Genomic DNA, 16312 nt, shown 5'->3' with positions numbered 1-16312 from the left:
TTTTTGCTTTAGGTGCCCTTTACTGGTCATGTTTTAATGTGAAAACACTGTATTTACAAATTTAAAGCCAAATATATCACCTTTTGTGAAAATTTAAAGATTTAGGATTTTTGACATGTGATCAAGAAAAAGGGGGAGGCATGTCAGAAATAAATTTTTAAAAATAGACCAATTTCTCAGAAAATGAATACTTTTAAAACTATTTCTTCATTAATATTGTTAAAAAACAAGTTGTGATTGATATTTTTTATTTGAAAAGTCAGAAAAAGTTCTTTGCAAATATTTAATGCATTTCAGTATGGTAGAATATTTTCACTTTTTTGCTCGCACAACTTGGTTACCCTATATTTAAAAATCAAATATTTAAAAAAGTGCTTGTCACATTTCACTGAAACTTTGCAAATGCATTCAGTATGTGTGTAGGAAGATACCTGTATAGTTATTTATTTTTTCTAAGACAAAAAGTGACTGTTTAGCTGAAGCCATGGCAAAATGAAAAGTTTCTTCAAATAGCTTTAAACTACTTGAAGATCTTGTTAACTTTGCCATGAGAGGAATACACTACAAAAATCCTTCAAAATATGCATTTTTTTAAGTTATAGGTCCAAATTATGGAAAATTGGTCTTTTTGGCTGATTTTTATGTCCTATCTTGTAAAAAGTGTAGAAAATTTAGTAAAAATATCAAATATTAAACTTTGAGGGCTATATTTACCTAAATATGGTAGTAATAAGCACTTGAAATCAAGTTTTGTGTAGATTTGAGCAAAAATTAGGTTAGAAATGAGGAAAAACTCACTTTCATTACTGCGGTTAAGGCCATATAAGCATTCCCCTATGGCAACATGGAAAATCCATTATTGAGCACTTTTTTTGCTTTAGGTGCCCTTTACTGGTCATGTTTTAATGTGAAAACACTGTATTTACAAATTTAAAGCCAAATATATCACCTTTTGTGAAAATTTAAAGATTTAGGATTTTTGACATGTGATCAAGAAAAAGGGGGAGGCATGTCAGAAATAAATTTTTAAAAATAGACCAATTTCTCAGAAAATGAATACTTTTAAAACTATTTCTTCATTAATATTGTTAAAAAACAAGTTGTGATTGATATTTTTTATTTGAAAAGTCAGAAAAAGTTCTTTGCAAATATTTAATGCATTTCAGTATGGTAGAATATTTTCACTTTTTTGCTCGCACAACTTGGTTACCCTATATTTAAAAATCAAATATTTAAAAAAGTGCTTGTCACATTTCACTGAAACTTTGCAAATGCATTCAGTATGTGTGTAGGAAGATACCTGTATAGTTATTTATTTTTTCTAAGACAAAAAGTGACTGTTTAGGTTACAGACCACCAATTCAACCAATGAGCATTTGGAACGTACGCAAAAATAGTCCTACGCAGAAATTACCCCTGTTCCTCATAGTGCTGTGAAAAAAGTTCTCATCTTATTTTAAAAATTTAAACAGTTTCTGAAAGGAAAAACATTTCTGTACATTTTATAGGTGCAGTTTGCTTCTTGTGATGTGAAGCCTAATCTCCATAATGATTTTTAAATATACCCCTATCTTGTGAAAACACTGGGATTTCCCATGCTATTTATAGACCCTACACTTCCGGTGACCAGTACTGCACTGCAAGTCTGCTAACCCCACATGCCATTCTGAGGATTGTGAGCTGACATATGTAGAATCATGCTGATATATAGTCATCTGCAGGTTAAAGTTAAGGTAAAGTCCAGAGAAGCCATTGAATATTGTGAAATTAGCATAGAAGCCTATGGGAAGTGGAATTAGTGGTTTTTAGCCTTAAGCTGAAGCCATGGCAAAATGAAAAGTTTCTTCAAATAGCTTTAAACTACTTGAAGATCTTGTTAACTTTGCCATGAGAGGAATACACTACAAAAATCCTTCAAAATATGCATTTTTTTAAGTTATAGGTCCAAATTATGGAAAATTGGTCTTTTTGGCTGATTTTTATGTCCTATCTTGTAAAAAGTGTAGAAAATTTAGTAAAAATATCAAATATTAAACTTTGAGGGCTATATTTACCTAAATATGGTAGTAATAAGCACTTGAAATCAAGTTTTGTGTAGATTTGAGCAAAAATTAGGTTAGAAATGAGGAAAAACTCACTTTCATTACTGCGGTTAAGGCCATATAAGCATTCCCCTATGGCAACATGGAAAATCCATTATTGAGCACTTTTTTTGCTTTAGGTGCCCTTTACTGGTCATGTTTTAATGTGAAAACACTGTATTTACAAATTTAAAGCCAAATATATCACCTTTTGTGAAAATTTAAAGATTTAGGATTTTTGACATGTGATCAAGAAAAAGGGGGAGGCATGTCAGAAATAAATTTTTAAAAATAGACCAATTTCTCAGAAAATGAATACTTTTAAAACTATTTCTTCATTAATATTGTTAAAAAACAAGTTGTGATTGATATTTTTTATTTGAAAAGTCAGAAAAAGTTCTTTGCAAATATTTAATGCATTTCAGTATGGTAGAATATTTTCACTTTTTTGCTCGCACAACTTGGTTACCCTATATTTAAAAATCAAATATTTAAAAAAGTGCTTGTCACATTTCACTGAAACTTTGCAAATGCATTCAGTATGTGTGTAGGAAGATACCTGTATAGTTATTTATTTTTTCTAAGACAAAAAGTGACTGTTTAGGTTACAGACCACCAATTCAACCAATGAGCATTTGGAACGTACGCAAAAATAGTCCTACGCAGAAATTACCCCTGTTCCTCATAGTGCTGTGAAAAAAGTTCTCATCTTATTTTAAAAATTTAAACAGTTTCTGAAAGGAAAAACATTTCTGTACATTTTATAGGTGCAGTTTGCTTCTTGTTATGTGAAGCCTAATCTCCATAATGATTTTTAAATATACCCCTATCTTGTGAAAACACTGGGATTTCCCATGCTATTTATAGACCCTACACTTCCGGTGACCAGTACTGCACTGCAAGTCTGCTAACCCCACATGCCATTCTGAGGATTGTGAGCTGACATATGTAGAATCATGCTGATATATAGTCATCTGCAGGTTAAAGTTAAGGTAAAGTCCAGAGAAGCCATTGAATATTGTGAAATTAGCATAGAAGCCTATGGGAAGTGGAATTAGTGGTTTTTAGCCTTAATCAAGCAACTAGGAAAGGTAATTTATTCCTGAAATATGTGGAGGTTTTTTTTTTCAGCAAACCACAGAAATTGGTGAACATAGAATAGAAACAAAACACACTTACACCTATAATGTATCTGGAACAAACATGACTACACAGTCTCCAGACACATATATTGGTATGTTTTCCTTAAATCCCACTTATCTGAAAAGTTTCGAAAACTATATAAATATGATACAAATTTCAAATACACTACAGGATTTTAAGAGGAGAGTAAACAAAAAGCGGCTAAGATAGATCATAAATTCGAAACTTAACATTGAAATAATTAAATTCAATTTCAGGGGGAAAAAATAAATTTAATAAAATGATAAAGAAATGAAATTGTAGACGTTTACATTTTCCCGATTGATAATTTTCGAGAATTCTGTCAATTATTTTAAAGGGTTTCATAGTATTTAAACCATATTTGGTGGTACTATTTTTTTGCACTGATTTGTCCGTAGCAAAAATATCGAAGAAAAATAAACCGTAAAAATTAATACGTTTCAAGTATACAAAAATCTAGATTAACTCCAATAATTTGAAGTATAGGAGAGATGTGAATTAATCAGTGTTTACAAAAGAATAATATCAATAACCATTATCTTTTATTTTAGTAAATCTGGTGAACTACACAACAGTAGAAGTTGTTGGCGATCCAAAAGTGAAAAAGGCTGAAGGAATGAATATACTTGGCCTTGTTGTCTTTTCAATCTTTTTTGGTTGTACCTTGTCTAGAATGGGACCACAAGGCAAACCTCTGTCTGACTTCTTTGAATGTCTACATCTGGCAACCATGAAATTGGTTACATTGATAATATGGTAGGTTTTTGTCAATTTTAACATGCATGGTTTGAAGTACCAGGGGTCTGTTGTTCAACTTGTCATTAAAATTATCGAGTAATTAATTTTAATGAGTCATTAAAACTTAATTGCGTGATTAGTAAATCAAATGATTAAATTTTGTTGTTCAACTTAATTTAATCATTGCATTTGTTAATCATTGTATTAAATTTTAATTGCATGATTAAAATACAAATGCATCCCATAATGCACTTTAAATATCAACTTCTGGCACTTCCTGTATAACCAAGTATTGATAATGTAGCATATCCTTCTTAAATATTACATTTCTATGTAACAAAAATAAGTTATAAAGTAAAATGATGTACCAAGACTCATTTCTGAATGAGTTTGTACAAACTTACACTTTTTTTCACAGTTCTGCATTCAAGACAATAGCATTTCATATTGTGGTGGCTAAGTACATGTAATTGAGATTACATTCACTTTAACTTACTAAAAGTAAAACTTATAACTTTTCAACTTTGTTTACATTGTTTCAAGGTCAATAGGAGATATATCTTTACCAGGTCCTACTAAAAACATGATTCATTATCGCAAACTGTGTAAATGGTGTTTTAATTATGTGATTAAAGTTCTAATTCAGGTCCAATGGGTGAATTAAATTTAATGACACGATCAGCATTTTTAATGATTCATTAAATTTAATGACAAGTTGAACAACAAGTTAATTACATAATTAATTTTAATCAATTGATTAAGGTATTTTAATTACTAATTAAGATATATGACAAGTTGAACAACAGACCCCTGGTCTCTAGAAAGGCTTTGATCAATATATATTATTCATTTATTAGGCCAGTACTAGAATATGGGGACATTGTTTGGTATAACTGTAGAGTATATGAATCGAATTTTTTTGAGCGTGTGCAAGTGGAGACCGGTAGAATTATAACTGGTCTACGAATAAATTCCTCAAAAACGAAGATGTGTGAGGAACTCGGATGACAACCTTTAAACAAGCGCAGTGAGAAGCACTGGCTAATTCTGATGTATAAGACGGTTAATGGCATTAGTCCAGAATATTTATCGAATATTATAAACCTTATGCTATGAACATAAACGACTATAATCTTAGGCAGACAGTCAATAGTTACAACATGCGTTTGACTGTCTGTAACACTATGGCTTATTCTCAGAGCTTCATACCTTCAACAATTCGACTTTGGAACCTCCTGCATCAACAAAATAAGTCTCACTGTTAATGTTTTCAAAAAGAGGCTAAATTCAGTCAGCCCTAAAGCACCAGAATGCTTCAACATAGGCAACAGAAAGGAATATATATATGGCTCTTTCAACTGAGGCGTGAAGCTAGAAACCTGAACTTTCACCTGCAACTTCACCAATTAACTGATAATCCAAACTGTCCTCGCTGTGGAGACACCATCGAAGATAAATATCATTATTTCATGGTTTGTTCATAAACTATCAACTTTAAAAGTGGTCACTGCAGGATGTCTGCATGAAACTACAGATTGACTTTAATTTACAAAACATACTGAACTCCTGAAATATGATAGTAACTAGAAGATGCCCGCGAAATCGCGGTCAATTGAGCAAAGTGTGGACACAGTACTAATTTGACGAAACAAAATTAGAAATCGTTGTAAAGGATCTACGATCAGCTACAATACATCAATGGTGTACAGTTTTGTTCAAATTGCTTTAGTGGCTTAAGAGGGGTTGACCATTAACCTTTCAGGGAGGGGGGACTTGGTTTTCTTTTGACTCCGAATTTTTTTTTGCGCACACAGCGCATGTAAGCGATTTTTTCTTTCTTATTCACATTACTTATTTTGTAACTATTCCTTTCCAAATTATCATTTCTCCAAAGTCAGGATCGAAATATTTTTAACAACCAAAGAAAAAAACCAAGCCCACCCCCGGATATTAAATGGTGCGTCCCTAAGCAAAGTTTTATATCCTCATGCCAATGCACTTTCCTAGATAAATTGCTTTTATCTGGGACTAAGAAGCTGTTTTATTGGTCCCAGGTTTAATTTGACCCAGACGCAGAATAGGTATTAAAGCCCTGTTCCTTGATATCGGTTATTTTATCGTGTGAGTTTTTCAGACACATTCACTCCGTAGCCACCTTTTATATGTATATACAAATATGTGATCACCCCCTCCCCCAAACTGGGACGGTTGATTTGGCAAGAAAAGTCGAAAGGGGACTGTCTAGCATTTTGTTCTATTATTCTCCGAAATGTCATGTTAGTTATCAAAGAATTACGCCCAATAATGCTTTAAAGTAGGTTATCGAAGTGGTCTCTTGTTAACTCGAAAAAAAACTTTGTTTTATCTAGAAAAAAACTTGCATGTATTTTTGTGATAACAAATGTACAAAGTTTTGTTTATCAAATGTAAAACGCCGGGAGACGAACGACCAGACAGACGGACACTCTTCTGAATTTTTATGCATAATAAAATTTAAAGTTTAGGCTTCATTCACACTTTATCCGAACTGTGCATTTTGCTCGAACAGAACTTTTTACCTTACAATATTATGAAAGAAAGACAACTACAAGTACACTTTAAACTTTTCAGACTTCGTACTACATTTTTTAAAGTCATTCTAAATGTGTGATAATGTCATTTCCTGTTTGTCTGTGATTGATGATCCAGTATTTTCTTAGGGGGGTGGAGTGGGAGGAAGGGAAGGGGAGCTGGGTTGAACACCCTTTAAATTTCTTAAAGTTGTGCTCCAACCACTTAAAAGGTGCATAATAAATTCTTAAATTTTAAATAATTCAATATTTTACTCAAAACAATGGGTAGGGCGTTTACCAGTCATGCCAGTTTACATATTAAAACGGGGAGGGGTGCAGGCTTCGGGCGCAGATGTTTACACATAGAAGAGGGAAGATTTATTTCGACACGTTCTACACCTTTCCATGTCCAGACAGTTTTGTACCTCAGGAAAATGGTGGGTGTTGTTTAATTAAACAAAATAATGAACGTACAATACTTGTGTAACACACACGTGCACGTACACTTGGTCCGGACAGTGCGTCGATTGGGCATGCATGAAAGCTTATTATAACGCACGGACCAATGACGGTCTCCGAATTGGAATAATTTCCCAAAAATTCGCGTTTTCCATAGAAAAAAAGATTGTTTCAAAGACAAATTTAGGAAGTACACAACACTACATTTATACCTCATATCACAAACATATTCGACCTTGTATGGTTTCAGAGGAGTTGCGGCTCAAAGAAATCGGTCTCTTCCTTTAGTAGTATAGATGTTAGATGATGTTGGCTGTGTAAACTTATATCAAGAACACTAACTGATTTTGGTAGAAAATAATTATATGGTGCAGATGGTAGTTTTGTTGACAGACTAATGTATATGTATTTACTTTCTACTTTGTTAAATAAAAAAAATTATAAATAAATAAATAAATAAATAAATAAATAAATAAATAAATTTTAAATCGAGAAGAAATCTGGATGCACAAAAATTGTGGTTTAATTTGATGAATGAACATCAAAATTTACTAATTCTTTCTTTCAAATTTTTGATAAGGGATTAAGTGTAAATATAAAAAAAATGATGATAAATCATTTTGGCTAACATATTTTTACTAAATGTTTACACATTTCATTTTCGAATATACAATTTTACTTTATTTTTCAAAGATAAGCATTGGAATACAAAAAGAAAAACAAAAATAAGTCGGCTAGGAGAGAATCACAATTAATGCCCATTGTAATGGCAACTTGTTGATGTAAAAAGCTCCTCCAAATGTGACAAATATGTTATCAATGAGGTAATCAAGCATGCTACAAACCTCCATTTCTGTATTCCACTCTTTAATGTCACAACGAGAGTATGTGGCATTGCAACTAACTTGCTGTCCATCTTTCACTGCGAGTAATATCTTTGTAAGATGAATTGACATCTCCTTCGTAGAGCAAGATGGAGATCCAGCTATATATTCCTTCCTTTGTATGGATTCCTGTGAAGTTAAAATTGTAAAAGCGTTTAAATAACGTTTTTTATCATCATTTTAGAAGTGACTTAATATCACTATAACAACAGGCACTTTATTTGTTTTCTGACAGAAGAGTTAAATGTAATAACATTGTGTGTTGTGTATATTTCTTCACCTTATGTTTATATCTTTTCTTTTTTTCATTAGTAAATGATATTCCAAGTGACATCAGGTTATTTTTTCTTCAAGGTACTCACCAATAGGTATCATATTCCTGATAGCAGTCAAACTTATAGAGATCGAACATTTAAGTACAATATTCACTCAACTTGGATACTACATCTTGACAGTTTTACTTGGTTTGTCTATACATGGATTTATAGTTCTACCGTTGGTGTATTTTGTTACTACCAGAAAAAACCCGTACATTTTCCTTTACAACATGATTAGGGCATTATTAACAGCATGGGGTACATCATCAAGGTTTGTATTTACCTAAACAATGAAAATATAATAAGGTTCTGACAAGAGCTTAAAATGTAGGCAAGGAAATCTTAGAGACGTGTTTTCAATGTTCACGTCTTTTCTAAAATGATTGCGACATAACGAGTTTGTAGGTGTCACATTTAAAATAAAACAGCGAGGAATTTTCCAGCTTATTGATTTTTATAACTGCAAGGGCGAGGATACTTCACATCTCACTTGTTCTAAATGTATCTATAAAAAAGAACGAACAGACTTACCAATGATTCGGGCGTTAGTTTATTTACGTTCCAATTAAATGTTGTGTTTGTATGTTAAATTTATTTCGATAATTCATCACTTTCTTTTTTACCATTTTTGACACTGGACATGCTTGACATACATCCACTGTTCTTCAATTGAACAAATGAAATTGAATGATATAATTATAGCTCCGCCACGCTACCTGTGACGATGGAATGTCTAGCAGAGAAAAACAAAATAGATATTCGGGTGGCCAAGTTTGTAACTCCTATCGGCGCCACAATCAATATGGACGGTACAGCTCTTTATGAGGCGGTTGCTTCAATATTTATTGCTCAACACTTAGGGATAGGACTGAGTGTTGGCGAGGTCATAGTTGTTAGGTAACTAATACTTCCTATTATAATTCCTGTAAGTGCTAAAGAAAAAAACAAGTTGTTTTGTACTTCTGTGTTTGTTATTATCTATGTTTGCAATAGTAAAAGTGTTTGTCTGAGTTTCTTACTAAGACTACATGATCTTGTACAAACGTCTCAGAATGTGACGACTCTATTCGCTACACTGCTCCATCGGATTAAATTGATACAGGAAAGATATGTAAACGTATAGAAAGGTCTGAAAAATTCCCAACGATGTTAGAACTGTCAAATTTGCGATGTAATGTTTTGGTTGTTCCCTTCGCGGAACTCGAACTCGTACCGCTGTGACATCTATGGCAACACCGCCTGCACAAAGTCCAGCGTCCTAGACCACTCGGCCAGCTAGCCGTACCGCTGTGACATCTATGGCAACACCGCCTGTACAAAGTCCAGCGCCCTAGACCACTCGACCAGATAGGCTATATAAAAATATAGCTTTCGCTGGCTGGGTCATTACTCCTCGTAGGATTAGTCTAGGGCTGTAAATCTGTAACTTAGTACATGATGTATGGTAGTATGGGACAGTTCATCTAGGTGTTATTATGTTGACAGTTCTAGCATCGTTGGGAATTTTTCAGACCCTTCTGTAGGATTAATCTCGGGCAATAACTTAGTACACGGTGTATGGTAGTACGGGGCAGCTCATCTAGGTGTTGTTATGTAAGATGGAGGTTCAAATTAACGATAAATGTCACAACAATGTATCGATATTGCTGGAAGCTATTGTCTCCATTATTATATGTTTCATTTACATATAAAACATATTAAGCAGCAGCGATCTTTCTGACTCAATATATGGTAAAAAAAAGACCAAGTGATAACTTCAATACTTTACTTATTGACTTCATTTTAAACTTCTTGTGCACCAATTATTGTAACGAGAATATATATAGTGAATATGTCAAAGAGACAAATGAAAGTGGAAACTAAACAACACATACATAGGCCAAATATGACTTGGTATAGACGCAAAAAAATGCAGCAGGTTAATATACTTTGGTGTGATCACAACCCTCCCTCTTTTTAATCTAGACATTGTGGGAAAGTGTTACACGATTAAACACATCTAAAACCAATTCAAAACTGTCTGATTCCCTTGATTAAACAGAAATAAAGAAACTTAGTATACGTTACTCAAATATACACACAAATGACTACTAGCAGTTAACCGACATGCAGGCTGGCTCTTGGCAACTTAAAACCTACAAAACGTTATGTCATATCAATCCCAATTCTTCCTTTGCGGGGTTGAAAACCATGGTACATCATAAGTAATACAATGAGGACACAACTCGGGTCATGCCGAAAACTGCTTTTAAATATAGAGAGCATTCCGGTTATTCTCCATAATATACAAATTCTAATTTAAAACAACAATAAACGAACAGCACATTTATTTGATAATGTTTTGTCTAGCTTGACCTCTACCGCTGCAGCCATTGGTGCCGCCGGTATTCCTTCTGCAGGTCTGGTAACCATGGCAATCGTTCTAACGGCAGTCGGACTTCCAATAGAGGAAGTGACGCTCATAATACCAATCGATTGGTTCTTGTAAGTCTGTTTAGAACAGTGCATTATTTTGTTTTTCAACTACATTTGTTATCGTGTTTAATTGTATCTATTTTTACAAATAAGATATTTGATATCATAATATTAGATTAGATAAAGTAACTAATTTAAGATTCTTCAATCAGTTCATCTTCAACTTTACAATTTAATTTAGCATGCATGCACGTCGATACATCGATTCATTGTTTTGGTGTGCGAACAACTACTTCAAAACATTTGTTTTCGTTTTATAGGGATCGATGCCGAACTGCAATTAATGTACTCGGTGACGCATATGGAGCTGGTCTCGTTGATCACTTATCAAGAGAAGATCTTGTGTCCTTAGACAAGACGGATATCAAGAAACAAAACAGCATAGAACTTAATGAAGGTTTTGTCAATGGCAGCTTACCAGAACTTGTCGGTTCGGAAAACAAATCATTCACTCAGTTATGAGAATATTAAGTCTAACGATTTTTCTAAACTTAACCATGATACAAGGGTTTACATAGAAATTAGTTGTTAGTTAGTAGTATATTTACGTCATAATTATCCAAGTACAAAAGTAGGTCTTTTTTTATTCAGATTCATGTGATTTATATTTCGGTGAGTCAAAGACCTGATCAATACAGAAAACTGATATTCGTGAGGTACTTATTTCAGATTTTTTAGCAGTTGAGTGTGATTTCTAATCTAAAAGGAAAATATACATTTCCTTTTTAAAGCTTTGATGCAAATGTGTGCAATCTTTGGTTACGGTAAATACTTGATAGTTATGATACGAAAAAAAAATTCCATACGCAGGTGCTAAAGGGATATTGCCAAAGATGAAATAAATAAATAAAAAAAACGTTACCAAACGTGAATTCATTAAATTTGTCAAAATTTAAGTGATGGGTTTTCCCGTATATACGATCACTAAGAATAGGACAAGACATGAAAGTATTTGTGGTGTCCTTTATAACCAGTTCCTTGGAGTAGATGATCTAGCTGAATGATGTGCCTTCTTTTGGATAGGATCAGCTATAAAGTCAACCCCATCAGAATCAGCGTGTAGCATTTGCCTTAAATGTTGAATAAAATATAATTACATTATACACATTCATAGCATGTATACATTTTTTAAATATAGACTGAAATTAAAACTGTCAAGAAAGTTTTCAAGGTAGTTATTATAGCACAGTATTCCTATCCAGTTTCAGTCTTAAGTCTACTCGGCCGTACTTGTAATTTACTGCGAAAATGGTAATTTGTCTTTTTACAAGTCTACCAACTTGAGCTCGAGTGATATATCCACCAATTATTGAGTACGTTTTTCCTATCTCTTTCAGTTTATTATTTGTCTCAGGGATTTCGTCTGACAATTGAGTTTCATTTTGATTGTTCCATTTGTGATCACAAGCATACGTCTCGTTAGTCTGAGAGCACTGTTCCTGTAGTTGCATTTTCCGCTGTAATCGCCTGATTCTCCGCCTCATCTTGACTCGAATTTTGTCAAAGGACGGCAGGTCAGATAATGTTTTAACGAGTTTAGAAGCTTCTTTCATTACTTTCTTATTTCGTGTTATTTTGAATACTTTCATCTTTTTCAAACCTTGATAAACAGTGTTTGTAATGTTCTGGTGATCAATTGGTTTTTTAGCAGCAAATCTTTCATTAATTTCCTTATCAACAATTTTACCGAAATCTGTTAAATAACACCACTCATAAGATATTAGATGTATGATGTTATAAAATTGACGTGGGCGATTGGTTTGTATGTATTGTCCCCCAGTTATGTAAGCCAATGCAGAGAAAAAATCCTTGTATGGTTTCACTGATTTTCCTATCCCAATCGTATATAAAGAAATGCCACAATGTGCCATAAATCGGACTCTTTCGACTGGGTCGTAACCTTTTGGACATCCATTAGGTAAGGACAAGTCACTATCGGGATCTAATCCATGGGGAGGGTTGCCAGTAATTAAAATTGCAATTTTGGTAGATTCTTTGCCCCAAGTCAAATTTTTTACTTCCTCCAAAGCATCAGACAAAGCATTTGGTGCATTTTTTCGATCAGTGATTATGACCTGAGCATTGTCTATCCATGACCGAAGTTCTTTGGTTGACTCTGTAAAATCATGAAATTTTGTAACAAAGGTATCATTTTCGTCCTGATGATCCATGTATTCTATGTAGGCCAACCGCAACAATAGGTGATGATTTTGAATGGACCACTCAGAAAAAACCTCACGAAACTTATCCATGGCACCATCGATATAACGCTTGTATTCTTCAGTTCCAGACATTCCCATAATAACAGCTATATCGAGAGGCCGTACCGGGATTATGTATGCATGACCAATTCTTAATGACAAAATGATAAAAAGTAAAGTCCATACATTAAGTGTCAACATTTTTTTAAAATAGTCCATTTGTTTTATAGTTAAGGTTCATGGAGAAACAATCTACGCTCTACATGAACTGAAGATGTAATGGAAGAAAAAGTCCTTTAAAGACAGCTACTACTTAAGTTTAAAGTTTATACTATTCCTATTTCATTAACGTTTATCTGAAAGTTCAAAAGTGAAGTTCAAAGTGGTGTTAAGTATGGTTTATTTTTACAAATGAAAACTAATGAGAATACCATATTTTCGAGCATTTCAAAGCCTTTTAATATTCCACTTGAAAACGTTGGAATATTAATGTTGCTAGTCCTGGTTTTAATTATTAATCAAATTTTTTGTCGATTCAGAAGCATATTTTTCAAAACAGCGAAAGTCTTTTTTTAATAAAAATGGTTATGTAGAGTACACTTGATAAGTCTGTACTTATATACCTCATAATAATATGACGTTAACACAAATATTGTTGAGGTTCTCATTAGAACGATGTCATTCAAATAATTATCTTGTAAATGTCTACTATTACGGATGTGATACAATAAAGTCATTATCTGTTAAAACTTGATCATTGTTTTTAAACTGCAAATATTATGGTAATTTTGTAATCAAATGTATTGAAGGAAATAAATCTACCAAGTGATTCAGTGCAAATTCGAATTCAAAATTTTCCTGCAATTCAGAAGCACAACGATACGCATTTCTTCATCTAGTTTAATGTTTGTGATATTTGTTGCTCGGTCATACCGTGAATTTATTAAACGTTCTCTTGAAACTTAATGCTCGGGTGGACCCCAAAAATTATTTTATTGGTCACCGTTCCAGATCAATGGGCAGTATTGAACATGCAATGGTTCCCTGGCGGATAATTAAACTTGTTTATTCCACAACTAACTATACAATAATTGATTTATAAACTGTAATTTCAAAGTGGTAATTTCGAGCGGTTTTTGCGTTTTCGGGTAAATTGGGTAAACTTCGAAGACGTTACTTTCTGGTTAAAGTACTTTTACGCAATACACGCACAAATTAAGAATAAGAAAAATGGGAATAATTTATTCCTATAAAGGGGCCATGAACGGCAGTACAACCAAATACAATGATCATCAGGAAATATAATAAAGATAAATTTCAATTTCAGAAGCAAGAAAATATCAAAGCAAACACTCTTAGTGACAAAACTAACATTTACTTACAAAAATCATGTAATTTTCTTGATGTAAAAACAAGTTTGAGTTGTTACATGTATTCTTTATTGCTTATATGACGGCAAGAAAAAAAACATGCATTGCTTATCAGTAGAGTGCATAGCTGTGAACCCGTTGTATCCTACATCCTCCCTTCCCATCCTGAAAAAAATGAAAAAAAAATTTTTGGGCAGGAAGTCTATCTTGCTCAAAACAATTGTCTTGTCCTTCTTCATTCAGCCTTCAACTGTATATACACCCTGAAACCTGAAATCCTGTATTACCTCCTGTTTGTAAATGCCCATTCATGGTAAATTTTATCATTTTATTTATTTCTACAACCATATTCACTCATCTATGTCGTTCAATTTCCTCTAACTTGCAAACGATTTTTTATCATTTGTAAATATAATTGTTTATGATACGATTCGAAGTGTATATTCGATTTCTGACTCTGTTATTCACTGACAATTTTAGCTTACTCACATAAAAAACTTTTTTAACATTGTGATACGTTTGTATTACAACGATGACTTAATGTAGTAGACCTGGGGTAAGGGCGGCAATCCCAATTGAAAGGGTTTTAGTCACTAGAACGTATAAGCAAGCTTCCGTGTGATGCTGGTGTTAAAGGGAAATAATTCCAAGCAAGGGTTCAACTTCTAGAACAAATATGTCTGTCTCCAGCAACTCTACTTTATGTAAACTAGGAAATTGAAATTTTGATTAAATGTTTCAAATGGGTACATATATCTTGCATTAGGTGGAAAAATGTTTGAAATGACCCCTTCTTTTGCTAATCAAGATTCCTTTATATGAAAATATTTTAATTGAATTATGAGATATTCTCTGTCATGAGACAGTACAGATACCCAATAACCTTGCCAGTTTTATAAATCCTTAACCTTTTATAGTTGAGAAATTTTCTGTAACTTTGTTTATAGATTTGTATATATATAGTCCTCATAACACTAGTTTTGTACGCAGAATGAATTATGGATTTTTTGCACCTTAGAGGTTTTTATATAGGCAAATAGCTGAAAATTGCCTTCTTTTTTGTTATTTTGCAACATAAATAGAACAAAATGTCAAGTTGAATCTAATTTACCAATCCTTTTGATGTTAATTTGACTTAGTATTCAGATGTTTATTCAAATAATTTGTAAACATGACCCTAAAATACCAGATATGTTTCAGTTTGGCCAACGATTCAGATTTCTAAAAATAGCAGTTTTTTAAGCAAAATCAGCAGGTGAATTTTCCTAAAAATTTGTCAGAAGATGTACTGCAGTTAGTGTAATATCATGTACAAACTTAAAGACAATTGAATGATGGGCAAATTTGGGGTGTACCTTAGGTCTACTACCTAAACTCAAACAAATGAATTTACGTGTCAAAAAGAAAGTTCACAAAGTATCCTTTCTACGCAAGGAAATGAGGGAAATTTACAGGTATTTTTTATCAGGACATATGGGTCACACATTTCATCAAACTTATTTTTACAAAAATGTTTAGATATAATAGGTTCTCATAGTTAACAAATTTATAATCGAAGGAAAACTTATCTAATGTACTAACGGTACTTGATTTTTTATTGTATTACTATGACACAATAATGAATTGAGGGGTGGATAGAGCTATAAATCGTGGTTTAATACGCTATTTTCATCGGAAATTTCTGTATTAAGTCAGGACCATGGCATAGGTTTCCAACTTCCGGTTTTTACTTTGATAGTACTATTTGTTGTATGGACTTTCCTTTTGACTAATTTTGATGGTTTATCGGTTCGATGATTTTGTAATGATCCTTTATATAATATCATTATCATCAATGCCATACAAATTTTGATATCAGATGTCATACATACTTAAGTATGCATCATCGTATTAAACCAATTTGATCAATTGATCAAGATTCTGTTTTTTAATTGTTTGTTTTCTTTTTTTATTTTAATTTATTTATTTATTTATTTTTTTTTTTTTTGTTATGCATCTTTCTCTGTAATCAATCAATTAAAATGTAAATACTCATTTCTGTGACAATGACCTACTTCTTTGTTACGGTATC

At 32.7% G+C, this 16312-nt stretch overlaps 1 protein-coding gene across 2 annotated transcripts in view; it reads left to right on the top strand.

Moving 5' to 3' along the window:
• The window catches only part of LOC148629911 (excitatory amino acid transporter 1-like), a 34614-nt gene extending 18442 nt beyond the window's left edge, over nt 1-16172 (top strand). For both annotated transcript variants that reach the window (XM_088559642.1, XM_088559648.1), the window contains exons 4-9: nt 3213-3315; nt 3797-4001; nt 8233-8466; nt 8898-9092; nt 10545-10679; nt 10931-16172. In XM_088559642.1, the coding sequence (XP_088415768.1) occupies nt 3213-3315; nt 3797-4001; nt 8233-8466; nt 8898-9092; nt 10545-10679; nt 10931-11132 (1074 nt within the window). In that variant the 3' untranslated portion in view covers nt 11133-16172. The remainder of the gene's footprint in view (nt 1-3212; nt 3316-3796; nt 4002-8232; nt 8467-8897; nt 9093-10544; nt 10680-10930) is intronic.
• The last annotated feature ends 140 nt before the right edge of the window (nt 16173-16312 follow it).

The sequence above is a fragment of the Perna viridis genome, chromosome 1 (genome assembly GCF_037379345.1).
Source record: "Perna viridis isolate PV_CMFRI_1.1 ecotype Kerala chromosome 1, ASM3737934v1, whole genome shotgun sequence".
In the NCBI taxonomy this organism is placed as follows: Eukaryota; Metazoa; Mollusca; class Bivalvia; order Mytilida; family Mytilidae; genus Perna; species Perna viridis.
Note: the sequence above shows the minus strand (reverse complement) of the source record. Positions and strands in the feature narration are given on the sequence as shown.